Source organism: Falco naumanni, chromosome 9 (genome assembly GCF_017639655.2).
Source record: "Falco naumanni isolate bFalNau1 chromosome 9, bFalNau1.pat, whole genome shotgun sequence".
Taxonomy (NCBI): Eukaryota; Metazoa; Chordata; class Aves; order Falconiformes; family Falconidae; genus Falco; species Falco naumanni.
The window spans coordinates 44,712,684-44,729,865 of record NC_054062.1 but is presented as its reverse complement, the minus strand read 5'-3'; the positions used below and the strand labels follow the sequence as shown (position 1 = coordinate 44,729,865).

Below are 17,182 nucleotides of genomic sequence, written 5' to 3'. Positions count from 1 at the left end.
GTGCAATCGTGAACTCCAGGAAATGGTTTAGCTCTTTCTTAAGTGAGCTTCTATGACATACAGCGTGAAGGAAAGCAGACCAGATAATTATATTCCCTATTTTTTTTTTCCTCCTGCAGCCTTAAAACCTATCAGTCATTTCCTCTTGCACAGCACTAGGCAGTTTTCAGATAGTAATTATTTTGGCCCATTCCCTCTCTGGGCAAATTAAAATGAAGAAGATCAGACAGTTATTCCAGTCAGCTTCAAGAGAAAGAGAACACCCTGTCTGCTGAAGGTTTTAGATTTCCAGGGGCTGCTGAAAAAAAAACCAAATTAAAAAGATTGTTTTACTTAAGCAACTAAAGATTTGCCAGTTAAAAGAGGATGAAAATGCCTTCCTCTAGGGCAGGATACCCGGTGGGAAGAGTGGGTGGGTGGGCAAGGGCAGGGGGAAGAAAAGGGGAGGGAAATTCGCTCCTCCTGGAGCTGTGAACACACACAATCACTTCTGTTTTCCAGACATCTGCTTCTAAAAACAGGCAGCAAAGGAAAAGCGGCGATCCTGCAGGGGCACGTTACCGGTGCCTACGGGGCTGTAAGAATTTCAGCTTCCGCAGGGAAGGCGCCCTGCAAATACATCCCAAGCACCCGTCTGATTAGAGCAGAACCAGGGGGTGATTTCATTTTCTTTGGGAGACTGGGCTGACTTGTGATGTGGTTAACTTCTGCAAGCCAGCAGATGTTAAACAGCCCCTTTAAAAGCTCTTGCTTGCAGTTTGTTGTTGGGTTGGTTTCTAGGTCAGTTTTCAAGTCAAGCCAAGAAAGACTTATTTATACCGACCAGTTGCTTTTACTTCTTTTGGCATGAATGGGGAGATAAAAGCAAATGGGTGCCCTCAGCATCCTTGGATAACTTCTATGAACAAGCTGGTAAGAGGAAAACCCAAACTGCAGTTCAAGGAGGTGGACAAATGGAATAGCAAGTGCTCCAGAGGAAACCTTGGCATAGTTTCACCACCTTCCTTGTTCTTCCATCAGCAGCGAGCATTTTACCAACTGGATTTGAATCTAAAGGCTCTCGAAGAAGGAAAGGTATTTTCTTACGTTCCATTTCATACTTGAAGCCTCAGATCTGCTTAGAATTACATAGGAACTTTTAATAGCAAGTGGCTTCCCATCTTACTGACGTGCAACACTTGAAGAGCTGAATACATCTCAGTTACAAGCAAAGGTTTTGAGGGTCTCCAAGTCAATGAAAGGACCTAGGGATTAATCCAAGACTCTTTGCAGGTGACATTGATTTGAAAGGGCTTTGGTTCAGATGCCTTGCTCATTATCTACCAAAACACACACAATTCGTTTTACCGTTAAAAAATGTAGTATGCTAAAAAAAAAAAAAAAAAAAAAAAAAAGCAGCCAGAAAGAAGGGAATTTGTTTTGATAGACTACCATTCCTCTCAGACATCAGCCTGGCGGGTATAGGAAGAGCAAAAAAAAATCTGATCGTGCCTAGCAGGCAGTAATGACAAAACAGAGCTTTAGAAAGACTTCAGGGCAGAAACATGCAGAGCCACAGGGGACAACTGTCTGAGACACGCAAAAATGCCCGCTTTTACAGACGGTGAGCACGGGGCAGTGCTTTAATCGTGGGACAGCTGGACTTGAAGAAAAAGGCTCCTGATGCTAAATATAAGCCGACAGTCCCTGAGAAAGCTCCAGGGCAGGCTCTAGTCCAAGCCCAAAGGAAAAGGAGACAGGTACACATGCAACTGGGGCTCTCCGAGTTTCTCTAGATACCCCACAACACCCGTCTTTCCCCACATGCCTGAAGAGCTTGTCACACCTCTCGTACGTTTTGCAGTACTTAAGCTAAGGGTGGAGGGACAGAAGGGGCTGCCCAGCTCCTGAAAAAAACCCAGTACCCAGCTGAACTGTGTGTGAGAATAGACCAGTACTCAGATTTGGTTGGACTCCAAAAGCTTATCATGCATGGAAGCAGATGAGTGGGATTGTGGGGAGCATCCAGCTGGAGGGAATTAGTATTGCTTCATAATGAAATGCTCTAGCATTCGGAATTAATCTGTTTTATGATATAGGAGAAGCATTCCTAGGGTACTTTCATTACTTGTGTACGAAACTTTGTGAAAACCAGGCAAATGTAGATGGTCAGGAGAGTGAAAAATATGCCGGTCTTCAAGCAGAGCCCATGTGTCAGACCCGTAGCTAAGACGTGAACTGCTGTTTGTTGATTTCTGTTTACATAAATACTGCATAAATGCCATATGCTTCCGATTTGAGAAGAGATTTTTACTTTTAACGTTGCAGGATATTCCTTGACTGGAGGGAGAAATTATTTTTGTAGGAGCTAAACACAAGACTGAGATTAGAGTGAGAATAAAGTCAAAGAGGAACCCTTGCACGACTTGCTGTACTCAGGCAGAGCACATTTATGGGCCAGGTTGCAACTGAAGACCGAGGAGTGTTTAACATGACAAAAATACTGGACTTAACTAAAACCAGTTCTGAAAACAGTAGCTAACGTGAAATGAAGTAACTCCGAAGCTACTCTCCAATTTAGAAGGCAAGAGGAATACAGTCTGTGCGCCAGCCTACATGCCTTGGCAGGGATGGGAAAGCCAGCAGAGACTTCCAGAATGAAATAATGTCTCAGCTTGGCACAGTGGCAGCTGCATTACCAGCTTCCACAAGGTTTGGTCATCCAGTTTAAACTGAGCTACAAATCTCCGACACATCCATATTTTTTCCCCCTCGTAACACAAATGTAAAAAATGAAACATGCAACAGTTCAAGATGAGGAGTCTTTTTTTTTTTTTTTTTTTAATAGGAAAATGCCATAAAAGTTATTTAGAACTTAAATTATTAAGAACGACAAGATTTGTCAGAACTGATCAGCAAACAAAAAACCAACTCCCAAACCAAACAGAAAATCCCCACCTCGACACAAAATGGAAACAAACATCCTGAGCGTGCCCAGAAAAAGCAGAAACATCTGAGACAAAATCCTGAGCAGCATGGAAGCCTTAAAAAGGATTTTGGTTAACATGATTCTTTCTGGATCAAGTCAGCAATGATGTTTAGAGAAGTGTCATGCGATTGCTTGAAACTTAAAAAGATGCATTAACTGGTGGGAGTTTGATGGATAGAAATATTTAATATAATTCATATATCAAAGCTCATCCAGTTCGGCCGAGTTAGAGATCTCTAATGGGTTTCCAGGGGACTTGAATGAAGCCCCAATTTGGTAATAAAAAAACTGTGTAAAAGAATAACTGAACTAAGAAGTCTCCAAGTCTGCTAGGGATAGTCCATGAAGGATATATACACTTCATCAGCAAGGCAAGCCAAGTATTATCCTTTTTACCGTGGGCTATTTGTACTGTTAGAATTTTTTTCCCTTCACTCATCTTCAGAGCTGCCACCCTCCCCCTCTAAGAGTATTAACGGCAGCGAAGAGCTTCGCTGCCCTCTCCTTTCCCCGCCGGAGTCAGTGTCTGTCCCGCAGCTGACTGCAAGAGCAACTTCCAGCCTTTTTCCGCTTTCTTTGGAAGATGAAAGAATAGTAAGAACTATACATGGCAGATGCTGATCGCATTGTTTAATCCACACATCCTGGCAATAAAAACCTAGGAAGACAAGTACGTGCCATTGACCAGGTGTTCTGTGTCACATGGAAGTTTTCACGAGCGGAGTCCCTTCACTCACCCTGACGATTCTAGCATCTCTTCTCACAACCATGTTGCTGAAGAGACACTATTAACACTCTTCAACAGTCGGAATCTAACCTACAGCCAGCCTAAAGATTTCCCCAGGTCATACAAGTGTGCGGCAGCAACAGTTAATTGTTTCTATATGTGCCAACTACTACCAAGCTGCTGGGCTGATCCCCGCTTCTCCTTATTTTTATTCTCAACAGAATACACACAAGCACAAGCAAGCGAAACAACATTGGTGTCTGGTAAGTGGGAAGGACCAGAAGCAGGCTAAAGGGAAAAGTAAATGGAGAATTAAACAGCTGAATACGGTTTTCAATGCTGACAAAGAGCCACATGAAGCAGGGATGCCTTTCTTTTCAGTTCAGAGTATGGATACATTCCCTTATATAATAAGGTAATTTTTTTTAAAAAAACTTATTTGACCATAATAGTAATTTCAATGGCAGTAAATTTCCACATCCAGATGTGCTGAGGAGACGTTTTTTCCTTGAGTGGTTTAATCCTCCTGCAGGCAAAGGATCGCAGTAACCTTGCCTGGCTGAGCTGCAGCCAGCCAGTGGTACTGGTTGACACAGCCCTGCTGCGGGGCAGCAGTGTCACCAGCAGTGACAGTCACCACGGGCCCAGAAGGGAGGATTCTGTGTGAGAAACAAGGACAAGAATAAAGAAAGAAATGTAGAGGGGAAACATGCCAGTGCTGTGCATTTTGTAAAGTCAGAAGACCTAAGTGTCATCTTAGAAATGGAATTTTAAAGGAAGCCACTAATGTAACTGGAAAACACGTGCATGAGCCAGCAATGTGGAAGAATGGCATATGGGAAAGGGAATGAGCTGTCGAGTGGGTTTGTGAAGACACCTACACATACAGCAAACACTGCAGCGGGGTTGGACTGCAGAAGTGCCGGGGTGAGCGGGGAGTAGCTAGGTGCACCCTTCCTTCCAGCGCGTGCAGGAAAGATCCCCTGCTCGTGTGCCCTGCGGCAGCGCGGCAAGCACCACTGCGGGTGCTGCAGGCCTGCACCGTGATACGGCCAAGGCCATCCTTGTAAGCTGCGGGCTGCCCTTGAGTGACAACAGCGATGCTGTGAATCAGCCCGAGTTGAAGAATCCGCGACCTGTGACTGTGTATTGCTCAGGCTGAAGGGCTTCGTTCCGTAGGAAGGGGGATTCTGAGAAGCAACTCCTGTGTGAAGTAACAGAGGAGAAAATAGTATCACAGGGTTTCAAACAGGGATGAATCGCATCCCACTGCTAACCAATTCTTCTCAGAATCCAGCAAAATTCTGAATAATAAGTTGCACCAAATGATTCTTAAGTCTCACACCTAACTGGCATTTTCTGGGACTCCTGAAATTTACTGGAACAGACTCGCTGTTGCTTTTGCGTTTCTTGGCAATTCATTTTCTTTGTTTTGCTTTTAAAAATCTGCACAGTTTAACATTTCAAAGGGGTGCATGCAGATAGAATTACCATATGTATTGAAAGATTCCCAACCAACACCCACTATCAAAAGGAGGAGAATAAAATGCCTGTGGTTAATAACCCAGATACCTGCTGCTTCTGTAAAGAGCTTCACTTCTGGTCAACAACGTCTCCAGCTGACGATACAGCAATCACAGACGAGAAGGGAATTTTGTACAAAATCCTTTGGGGTACCCCAGCTCTCTGTGGACTGTTAAAAACACAGTCACAGAGGCACCTGTACGTCCTCTTTTACCCACGGACTAAACTCCTCAGCATTATCCAGCTTTGAAATCCACAAGATCACAGCGCTGTGATGGCAGATGTTCATTGCAAGCGGTCTTCTTTCATAACAACAAAAAAAATCTGTAGAGAACAGCTTTCCTTTTCCAACTGTAGTGAGTTATCCATCTGACCTCCATAGCTTATGTAGCCTTCCTTCTAGGAATTTAATTATGCAATTTCTGTACCTTGGTCCAGTAGCAGGACTTACATATTATTAAAAACCTCCCATACAGATTTTCCCAGAATGGCTGTGATCTAACTGCAAGTATCAACACTAAGAGACAGATTCCTGCTTGCCTTCCAATTACAGATATGATCTTCCACGTGGGCCGTACCAAAACGCAACACACAAAGCAATTTTTACAGTTAACTGTAGGTTAGCCTCGCAGGTAAGGAGCTAAAATTGTGCAGAGTTGGTTGAAAGAATATTATCACCAGATATAATAACTGAAGGAAATAATTCAGGGTTATCAGACACTTGTTAATAGTCATTAATGAACAAATAGTTGAACAAATAGAACTATCAGTTGTCACAGTAAACTCCAGTACATGTGATGAAATCTTAGTTCTCAGGAATACACACCATTTTTCCAGCTATTTCCATCACTTCCCTGGGACTCCCTGTAGAGATTACAAACATCTGTGAGTCATTTTATCTAGCTGGTACCTTTCTGTACCACCACCCCCCACCCCCACCCAAGAGATATGAACTTCCACACCATTCTGCTTCCATACCCCCTTACTTACCTTTGCATTCCCTGCCTTTTCAGCTCGCTTTCCTCAACACCTGCAGAAAACACCCTATTCCTGTGCAACGTCCACCACACCCACCATCATTGCTTCCAAAAGGAACATGCAATTACTCCTGATCTCACAGGCTTGAACTCACGAGACAGACTCTTTGGATTAAGAAACACCTTTTACCATCTGATGCACACAGTGGCTTTATGTGTAACTAGAAGACACTGTGGTGGTGAAGGATTCAAAGCAGCTCACGGCCAGCAGAATCCCTAAGCACAGCCAGTCAATACGCAAGTTCTAACCCCCAAAATGGGAATTGTTACGCATATGGTAGGAACTAACACAGCTACAGGCATCCCTGTACCTTTCAGACATTAAAGTGGAAGTCATCTTTCATAAATCTGGCTGTGTTCAGCTGTCCGTACACACACAGCGCCTGCTTCCTATTATTGTCCATCCTAAACGTTGGTCTCCTGCATGTCCCAGCAGCACCTTCAAGTGTTTTGGGTTCAGCCTTGCTTTGGGGTTCAGCAGCAGCCGAAGATTGCGAGCTGCTACCCAGCGAGCTGCCAGAACTTCATGCTTGGGAGCAGCTCTTGGAGCCGTACTTCAGTCTCTCTGTGAAGAATGAACGCAGATTGTAACAATCATTGCTGCGTGCAAAATGCTGTGACAAAAGAGACATCTCGCAGTACAGCTACGGCTACGCTCTTCTCCCGCTTGCCAGGAGCAACTTGCTATCTTAACTCAGGAATGACTACAGCCTTCTACTGTAAGAAGCTTTTTTATTATTATTTTTTTGTAGCTACTTTTTTTGTTTGGTTGTTTTTTCTGAAGCCAGATAAGGCAGAAGATAAGCAAGTCCTTAGCTGGGAAAAGCCATGTCTGCATTCTCTTTGCTTCTTTAGGAAAATCAATTCCCTTAAAAGCATATGCTTGAGGAAGGAGATTAACAGGTAACCTTCCTTCTCATAGTTGCATTTCAGCCCGCAAAAAGCATTTTTAATAGAAAAATGAAGAATTGCTACCCAAACCCCTTTTCTCCCAAAACAAAACACTGCTCTCTAGTGGAAGATGACGATACGATCTAACTTCACTTGAAGGAACGTTTTAAAATTTTCGTTTTACTAGTTACAGGAAACCTTAATTCATTTTCACAAGCACTGACACACAAGAGTCAAAGGGCTTGTTTTATTTCAGCCTTTCAGGTTTTCCTGTGAGATTTTGGAATTTATTCCTCAAGATAAATTTGCTATGCATTGGTATCAATGCTGTAATCACATCCAAATAACCTGCCAAATATTTGTGCATTAAAATATTAACTATTTTCTCATTTGATCCCTTTTAGTTTTTCTGTTCTTGGATAATTTAAAAACCACAGCCCAATTTTTCATATTTTCTTATGCTTTTTCCACGTATTTAATGACTGACAGACTTTTCTAGGTCCAAGTACATAGCTTTAGCTAACCATGTTGAAGGTACAACATCTGTCAGTGACATGCATGGAAGAATTTAGGCAAACATGCGGATACTATGAAAATCTTCATCCTGTTGGCTGTGGGTTTCTGAAGACATCCCTGTCTGCAAGCATAGTGATACAAAATTAAGGAACTACCTGTTGCAATAGTTCCTTCAGCTTACACAGAAACTGTAACAAATGATCAGACATTAAGGAGTATTTGTCCTGAAAAAAGCAAATTTTATCCTGCTTGTAGTTAATTTATATGATATAGCGTTCATTTGCTTGCTTTTTTTTATTTTAATTTTAAAAGCATAAAACAAAAAAAAAGGAATAGCCCTCCATACTAAATCTCTTCAAGTTATGGACCAAAGCAGCACATTTATTTCCAGCTTCCCATATTCTTAACAGGAAACCTATACAGCATGTGCTTCTGTTTTCTTACCTTTCTGCAGATGAGAGATGTGTAAAGTAGTTTCCCGATAAATATACTATAATAAAGTACTTCATTACTTTTTTTTAATGACATGTCTTAAAAAAAAAAAAAATTGCTCTCTGCTTACTGGTTTGCTAATTAATTTTAACCACAATTTTTGCCTGCATAATACTTCCACCTTAAATACTCTTCCCATACTATGGGGAGAGAAGAGTAATTTGCCAAAGGATACAGGTTAAGCAGTCACAGATTGCTGATTAGCATAAACCACACAGGTGAAAACTACAATCCTGTCAGGTCTATACCTAGTCTTCTATCGAAATCACGTAGGCTACACACACTGTACAATAGGAATACACAGGCTTGAAAAAGCACTCCAGCTGACATGCAGGCAGCAGCAGCAGACGCTGCGCACCCGACCCAGCTCCACCACCAACGGCTGCAGCCCCTGGACGTGTGCTCTTCCCTGAATGCTCCTAGCTGCATCCTGCATCCATACAGCTGCCACAGAAACGTACCGCGCAGCCAATACCTACCCCTTCCGCAAGAGCCCCAGGAAGCAGTTTTACTTAGCTTCTCCATTTGATTTCTTCATTGTCCTTTTCCACCTCTGCTCGCATTCCACCCTGCTCCCACGGCTGAGGAGATGTTGCCCCCACCGCTGAGCTCAGCCGCTCCCTTGCTACGAACAGCGTGGTCAGCAGCTACTGCAGCCTTCCACCTACGGCCAGGTCTCCAGGCTGCTCCTTGGAGTTGTCACCAGATGAGCAGGTCATTTTCTGTGCTCCAAAGGTGGGGTGTCATTTGCTTGTTTTTCAGGGCAAAAGAGAGACATAGAGAAGCTCCCTCCATCCCTTAGTATCTACTGAAGCATTTTTAGAAATAATAATTCAGCTACTCCTATTGTTAGACAGAAACAGTGGAGATGGAAGGGTTTTTTTTTGCCCACTCCACAAAAATCCCAAACTACCAACCTTGAAAGAATACAGACAATCTATCTGCTTTGCCATTTACTTGAGATTAAGACAAAACTGTTTGCAAGTTTTAGTAAAGTAGTATTTTCAGTAGATGCCACTGAGGAAAAATAAAGTAAATCAAGGTCAGTTTATAAACACTAACTTATCAAGTAGTTTCTAAGCCTGACAATTACAAAAAAGGTTACATTTGTTTTAGAACAGATAAAAAACATGGAGAACACTACAGATCAGTATAGGGATATTTATAACTAACTACATGATTTTTGGCAGCCAATTGCTGCTTCCTTAAAGCCACGCCATCAGCAGCGCTGACAGGGATCTGGGTACCACGGCAGGCTGCCCTGGCAGCTGGCCCTGCTGCCCCCTGCACCCCTGGCTGCGCAGCTCATACTTGAGATTCCTCAGCCACCCTCAGCTGCTAAGCTCAACGCCTAGGTTCTGCGGGAGCCGGACAACTCTTACAATTTTCAGGGCATCTGGTGATCAAATTAGAATGGTAGTACCTAATTGCTAAAAGCTTTAGTCATTAGGCTATGGGAACAATTAGCGTCACAAGTGGTTTTACTGTAGGAAGTCCCCAAACAATTCTGAGGCATCACAAATGTATCAGTGATGCTTTGCTACACAGACATGTTGGTAGTCAGGGATGTTCTGTTCTAGGGCTTCCACTGTTATCTAATCTAATATCTTCAGAAATGATTTTTTTTCTTGAAAATTTGACATTTAACTTCATATTTAATTTCAATTAGCACATGTATTAGAAAATAGAGGAAAATGTACAAAACTATTTTTTGAAGATGAAACCTGATTAAAGCTAAGAAAATTACTAGAAATGTAAATTTTAAGCAATATCCCAAAATGTCTTTCACCATTAAAAATGACCCTTAAAAGAAGATGCTTATGAGTGAAATCCAACAGCTAATTTGTTACTGACTGTACAGAAAGCCCAAACAATAATTACTAATTCAGAACGCTTTTGTAAACCACCTATTTTTGGCTGAAAAACTTAGGAAGCACATAGCCTGCTTGGAGGGTAAGAGGCTTACAAAAAATACAAACACAAGATAGGTTTTCTATTACATATTCATTTTGGTTGTAAATACCTCAGATTTAAGCTCAATAATTCTGAACTGTCTCAATAACTCAGCAAATGAGGGAGACTGAAGTTAAGTCATTCAGAAATTAAATATGCACAAATATAATGCATCAAGAAACAAACACAAGGTCAACATTTTCTTTATCTCTGCCTCTTTTTATTGTGGTATTAAAGACAACGGCAACAGATGTGATTAACTGAACACTTTTAACACGTACAAGAGTTAAACCCACCATTTAAATACCATTTTGCTAAATTTACAAAAAAAATCCCCCTGAAACAACCCCACCCTACCCCCAAAAAAAGAGATGGTTACTCGTCCCAGTACAAATCCCACTCATTTACATCTTCAGAAATATCTTTATGCACAAAAATGCCAAGCACTTCAGTAGGATTTCCCATGATAAAATGGAGTCATTATCCACAGGAAAGGTTTACGGGCTTTCACTCCATTTGGCCCCTTACCTGCCTTATACTTACATGTTTTAAAAGGAAGAGCTAGACTTTTATACTTACAAATCTGTAGATGGCAATCTCACTGAGATAACAGAAAAATTTAGTTTATTCTGAAATTTCTACTGTTAAAAAAGAGACAGTGAAATATATATGGCTTTTAGAGCAGATACTAAACATATTACATTCTCAGTCTTTACCCTGCCAAAATCTAGGCAGAGTTATACCTTAGTATCACACCAAAAATACAAAATAATTTCACAACAGCCATGCTGAATTGTACATCGGGTCTTCTCTGCATGAAGAATGATTTAAAAAATAAACACAGTGGCACTTCAAGACTTAACAGATTTAACTACATTCTCCAAATGTAGCCTTACACTTTTTTTTTGTTTGCTACATAAAGACAAACAGCAGCACCAACTTGCTCACTTTCAAATGCTGGACCATTCAGCAGCCTACTTGAATTTTACGAGTGCACAACTTCAGCTCTCCTCTCTCTCTCTTTCGTTTCTCTCCAGCCTTGACCCATGTTACGAGCACACTGAATATCCAAAGACAGCTGACAAGAAAACACTAAGATACTTCCCCTCCATAGCACCACGGTAAATTTAAATAAACTACACTAAAATAATTTAGAATCTATTTTCCTTCTGAAAACTGCTCTAGTGGGCTAAAGATGAAAATACTTTCATGGATTGCCATGAAATAATTTGAAAACAGCTTCCCTTTCTATTTCTACTTTATATATTAAAATAAAACTAGGTTGTTCAGACTATCCTGCTCAATTATGAAACACTCCCAAAACTAAAGCTGCTGTAAATTACAGATTCCAGCAGTTTAATAGCTGCTATAATATAAGAAGCTATTTATAATTTCTAATGTTCTTATAACAGTCTTCTCAGAATTTAGTAGCAGCTTTACAATCTGCACCTTCTTGCAGGTACAACCCAAATCAGAATCCTGGGAAGGAAAACCATTTACCAGATAGTAACTTGGGATAAAACAATTTAAAAAAAAAAAAAAACAAGCAACACAAACCACAAGCAAAGAGCAACTATTTCAAACACTTTCAACAGCACTCCTGAAGTTTTAACTCAGTATGAATTAATCAGACTCAGTTCTAGCCTTCTGAAGTTCCTGTTCTTAACAGCTGCAGCTCCTGTTGAAAGGCCATTTCCAAATGCACTCCGCAACTTCACAGAACTCTCTTGCAATTTTGGTTTTTTTAATCAAGTCTGAATACACTTGTCTAATACTGAGTTAATAACAACTTCCATCCATTAACACAAAGATCTAGTTCTAGCACACGAAAAAAAAAATTGTACCCGGCAAAATCCACTTCAACTGTATTTCCTCTCTGGTGCAGAGAAGCCTCCCCTTTCAGGGTCTGCACTAACAAGTGGTAAACGACTGAACAATTCTTTTGATGGTATTTGGCTTATCAATTCACAGTTATTAAGACACATAGAACAGATAATACACATTTCTTAATTTAAATGATGTTTCCTTGCCGTTTCTTGTTTTGCTATCTCTTATGACGTCCAAGTGCTATGTAACAATGGGAATATGAAATTCATTATCATCAAATATCAGAGGCCTCCTAGGAGGGGTTGATTCTTTGTCTGCTTTGTGCAATAGTTTAAAAAGTCCTGTTCCAATATTCATCGGAATTCCCATGATGATGCACTCGGAAACACCTAGGAAAAAAACCCAACATATTGACAATCTGAAGAGCAAGGATTTACAAGACTATCTCACTTGCCCCTTCTGTATGCCTTGCCTATCAGATCTCCAGGAACCTCGCATGGAAAAACCAAGATCTCCTCACTAGATGAGAAAGTCCCTCTTTAACCCCCTGGGGTTCTCCCAGAACCTGCCCCCCTCTGCACAGGGGGAGAAACACAACCAATTTTGAACTATTTTTGTACATGTTATGGTCATGAGATCAGTATTTTATATTATTTGAATTCTCAACATGAAAAACATTCAGCCTAACCAAAACACCTTCTCTAGCAACAAGAGCGCTTTGGGTGGTTTGGTTTTGGTGAAGACACACTCTACTCGGTGCCAACAGCAGAGGATGAAAGGCACAGTTACTGCGTGTTCATTCTCTGGGTGCTAAGACTTGTGTCAAACCTGGCCAAGTCCCCTTGAAACCCCCGCAGCTCCCCAGGGACAGCAGAGGCAACCGTTGCTCTACCTGTGGCGTTTTGTGCATTTCACCATTTTTTTTGTTTTGAATTTTAAGGTTTAGTCTGTCCCAACTATTTTTGATAGCTACAGCATTTTCACAGCAACATGCTGACATGTTTATATTCCAGATCTACTGAGGTATACGGCTTTTCCAAAGAACATCCCACATTAAAAGCAAGCTATCAGAACCAGTGGGTTTTCGCTCTGCATACTGCTATGATCCAAATGACACTCGTGCATTCCCAGGAGTATCAGAGTTATCATCCTTCACATACTTGTTTAAGAAAATAATAATAAACAGCTGTACCTTTGACTGCATAAAAAATGAAAATTAATTTGCTCAACATTTTGGCAAGATTCGATTGATAATTTAAGATGAATATTATTAATGAATGAAGAATATGAATGAAGATTTTTTATTTTTGCTCTTAGACCGCTGCTGCATTTCTGCTGCATATTCGCCAACATTATGCACTTAAAAATCTTGTGCAAAGTAGAAGTCTTAGAAGAAGTTGCTGTGTATTTAGGTCCACTATTTCGTATAGCCGCTATAGCATGCACGTTACAACGGATAAAGGAAATACCTTTCTAACATGTAGCAGATTAAAACTTACCTAGTTTTGCACAATAGCCTTTCAACCTGAGCCAGCCACTAAACCATGGAAACTACATTTAGATTTTGGGAATCCTTCTTCCTTGGCAATCCTTCCACGTAAACACCCAGAAGCCTTCCCCTCACCTCCCTTTTGCCTCACGGGCAATGTACTAGTTCACAGCATCTGACAATAGTCACGTGTAGCAGGAAACATGCAGACAGAACATGCCACTAACAACCAAGTGGATGTTATATATCGGCTCAGACTAATGTATACTAGAAGCCAACGACAATCATATTGGATGGGTGAAGATGTTGTTGATGGCAGAAGAACTGCCAGGACAGCACACACTGCTCTAATGACCACCCAAGCCCCCTCCAGTGCAGGGTCTCGTAACACCACCAGTTATAAACTATTACAGATCTAAGCATCTGGCTGACAGCTATGAACTGCTGCTCTCACTTCCAGCTGGAAAGAAACCAGGCGGAGATGAAGCTAGTCATACTGCTCTTACTGCAGAGCTTATTTTTGACATTTCCCTTCCAGACCACCTCCTCAGCAATGAATGTCACAGCAGTGAGCTGCAGCTCTCGGGTCCTACTCACAAGTTAGACATGAGAGCGCTGTTGGCTGCTTTTTGGGAAGGGGATGGAAAGGCAAACGGACTGTATCTCTAAGCAGTATCTTGCTGACTACTGCTGACGCTGCTTCCAGCATCCACTGGATGCTGCTGGTACTGGATGTATTTCTCTGGTTTAGTTGCAACCCGCTGTGCCTACTGAAAGGTGAGAGCAGCAATTCTTGAAAGAAAATGCTTGTTTATGTAGGCGAAGCACAAATCAGCTGTTCCCCATTTTCTTGGGGGGGGGGGGGGCGGGGCGGGGAAGCATCTTTCAAAACAAAAGTGATTCAAAGGCCACATGGTCTAATGACTACACATTCAGGAGAAGCACTGATTTGAGATGCCATTCAGTACAGCACCTACAATTTGATTTTGGGTACATACTCATTTCTCTTGGCAACATTTATAACTTTTTCCTGCTCTGAAGATGCAAGCCCGTGAGTGTCTAAGAGTCTTAACAGTAATTTAACAGTAATTCTAAGAGATAGCTAGCGATGGCTGGGTCAGGCAGCTGCACCGCACTTTTTCATACAAGCAAGCCAGTATCATCTCTTCATTTTTGGAAGACAGACAACAATTTTCTGTTTTGTCCATTCCATTTCCTTATATGAACTAAAACATTTATATAGAAGGCAACACGAAAAGATCATTGGTTTCCACATTATTCAAAATAAGATTTTACCAGCTTAGAGAGGGCTTTGAGAAAACATATTCTTTACTTTACTGTCCAGGATTGAATCAGTCTCCCATAGGATCTTTGCTTTAACTATGGACAAATAATAATTAAAAGAAAAAAAAAAAAGAACAGAAAATCCCCCTCTTGTAGAAGACACTCATCTGGACGGTCAGAAAGTGGCAGAATTCTTAAAATACGAACTAGTGTATTATGTAGTAGTAATACAAAGGTTTCTAACAGATTCCAGCAATTCAGAAAATACACTGTCCACAAAGCACTGTTTGAAATAGAGTACACTTTCTAAGACCATATAGAAATACATATAAACTAGTAAATCTTAACATGACATATTCATATTTCTGTATTTCATTAACACTCAGAAACCCCAAATGAGCAGTTACAGCTCTAGGACGGTAGGCTTTACAAAAAGACGATGAAGAGGGTGAAAGCGGCTTGACTTCTCCTTTTCTCTGTTTTATGTCCTAGATAGAGGCTTTTTAACAGATCATTCCAAAATTTATGTAGCTTAAAGGAGAATGAAATCTGAGAAGAACGGGGGCAAAGGAGTTTAAAAAATGAAAAACAATATCCATTCCAAATATTAAAGTACACGGCAGAAACACAAAATTAAGAGATTAACAGAATATGACAAGACTAACCTACTTGAGTATTGTTTGGTTGTCTGTATGTGTGCATGCATGCCCTTGTCTGCATGTATACGTGTATTTTTCAACTCTGATCAGATTCTTTCATGAATTGAGAAGATAATTCAGTTGATGTTAACAAACTTAACTTTAAAACTGAAGAACAGATACATTTAAAAAGAAATTTCTCAGGACAGGGATCTTCTCTGTTCTGTAAATGAGTAAAGTACTGATAAACAAGGTTCATAATTAAAAAAAATAATAATCCAAAACCACACACACCATTTTTATCTGTTTAGAGCAGAACTAATTGAAGAAGCCAGGAACTTTGCCTTTCTGTTTGTTTCTAGGTACAACTGACAAATCAGATAAGCAGTCACTACGCACAGTAATGATTCACCTATGCTACCTGCAACATACATCTCTTCATACTTCTTAAGAGGAATTAAACCAAAACCTAAACGCTGAATGGGGTTACTAGATTAGTTAAGCAAATCTATGTGTTGAAGATACACAAACTTTCACAACTTAAAAATGAGAACTCCTGATAGTGAGACAAATTTCCTGGTATTTCACTGAGCTATGCAGTGAAAAGTAAGCCCGAATTACTAAAATGCTGCTTTAAGAAGTGTACAACAAATATGCGACTGACTTCAAGATCTCTGATTGAGACTAGAAGTAGAGAAACATCAAGCAGACTTCTAGAATAAAGAGCTTAGATAAATCAGCTGCAGACTCAAAGTTTTTGACAGGTAAGCTGAACAGAAAGCTTAACAAGAGCAAAAATCCAGTGCTTTGAAGAGGTTTACAGATGCTCGGTAAGGACCACAAGCCGCAACAGAATTTGCAATACCTACCACAAACAGAATCCTTCTGTCCGAAGTAGGCAGCATCAAAGAGGTGGTCTGCAGTCTTTTCAAAAGAAGCCAGCATCAACACACTTTCCTTCATTTTTGCCAGTCCAAACCTAGTAATGCCCAGCACTTCGCCCTTGATTGATAGAAAAACCCAAAGACAGACTATCACAATTGTGGCTGGAGGCCTGCTGCTTGCAAAAGAAGCAAAAATCAAGTGAACAACAGAAATGTCGTTTTTACCCTAACACACACAAGTAAGAAGTTTACCATCTACAATATAGCGTTGTCATAATATGCTGCTTCACAGTTAAAACATCCTGAAGGATAACAGTTTGGTAGCAATCAATATTTACATTAAACAAGAAGTGATTATTCCTACACAAAAGAAGCTTTTATATAGATTTTTTTTTTTAAGCAAGAACATCAGCAAGATTGAAAGAAACATGGCCAGGAGAAAAAACACACAGTTATAAAGTAGTTGCTGAGCTAACAAACTTAAATTGGGGTCTGAGAGCACTGTGCTGAAGCTACTGCCGATTGTCTACTAACAAATCTGACTTCATCTGCCAGGAGCTTACAGAAGACATTAAATCTTCATTTTTTCACTGTCAAGAAAAAGAAGTAATTAGCTTTTTAAGTTAACTTGGTTTATTTCTGCCTCTGTTTCTAACACCCTAATTATAACAGACTGCGCACAGAAGCACAAGTCAGAAGTACTGACAAAAGAATGCACGCTAGGAGCCCAACAAGTGTAAACGGCTGCACTTTGCTACCCTTTTCTACGATCCTGTCGCAGCTCCACGCGGCCAGCCCTGGGGACTGCTGCAGCGCAGTACAACAAAGCCCTACAGTTTTGGGAGAAGTCAGAACTCCTTCATCCATCTTACCCAAATTTAAACCCTTGCACTCTGGCAGACAAAGTGGAAAATCTTACTTCACTAAGCACACTCAAATCTAAAAATCACAA

General features: G+C 40.8%; 1 protein-coding gene across 5 annotated transcripts in view; it reads right to left on the bottom strand.

The window, feature by feature from the left end:
• Positions 1–2,787: 2,787 nt before the first annotated feature.
• POLR3A (RNA polymerase III subunit A) overlaps positions 2,788–17,182 on the bottom strand; it is a 48,548-nt gene continuing 34,153 nt past the window's right edge. For 3 of the 5 annotated variants that reach the window (XM_040607687.1, XM_040607689.1, XM_040607691.1), the window contains 2 exons: positions 16,216–16,348; positions 10,631–12,324 (listed from right to left, as the gene is read on the bottom strand). In XM_040607687.1, the coding sequence (XP_040463621.1) occupies positions 12,176–12,324; positions 16,216–16,348 (282 nt within the window). In that variant the 3' untranslated portion in view covers positions 10,631–12,175. Of the gene's footprint in view, positions 8,906–10,630; positions 12,325–16,215; positions 16,349–17,182 lie in introns of those variants that run through there. The other 2 variants (XR_005829803.1, XM_040607690.1) reach the window with 2 other exon arrangements.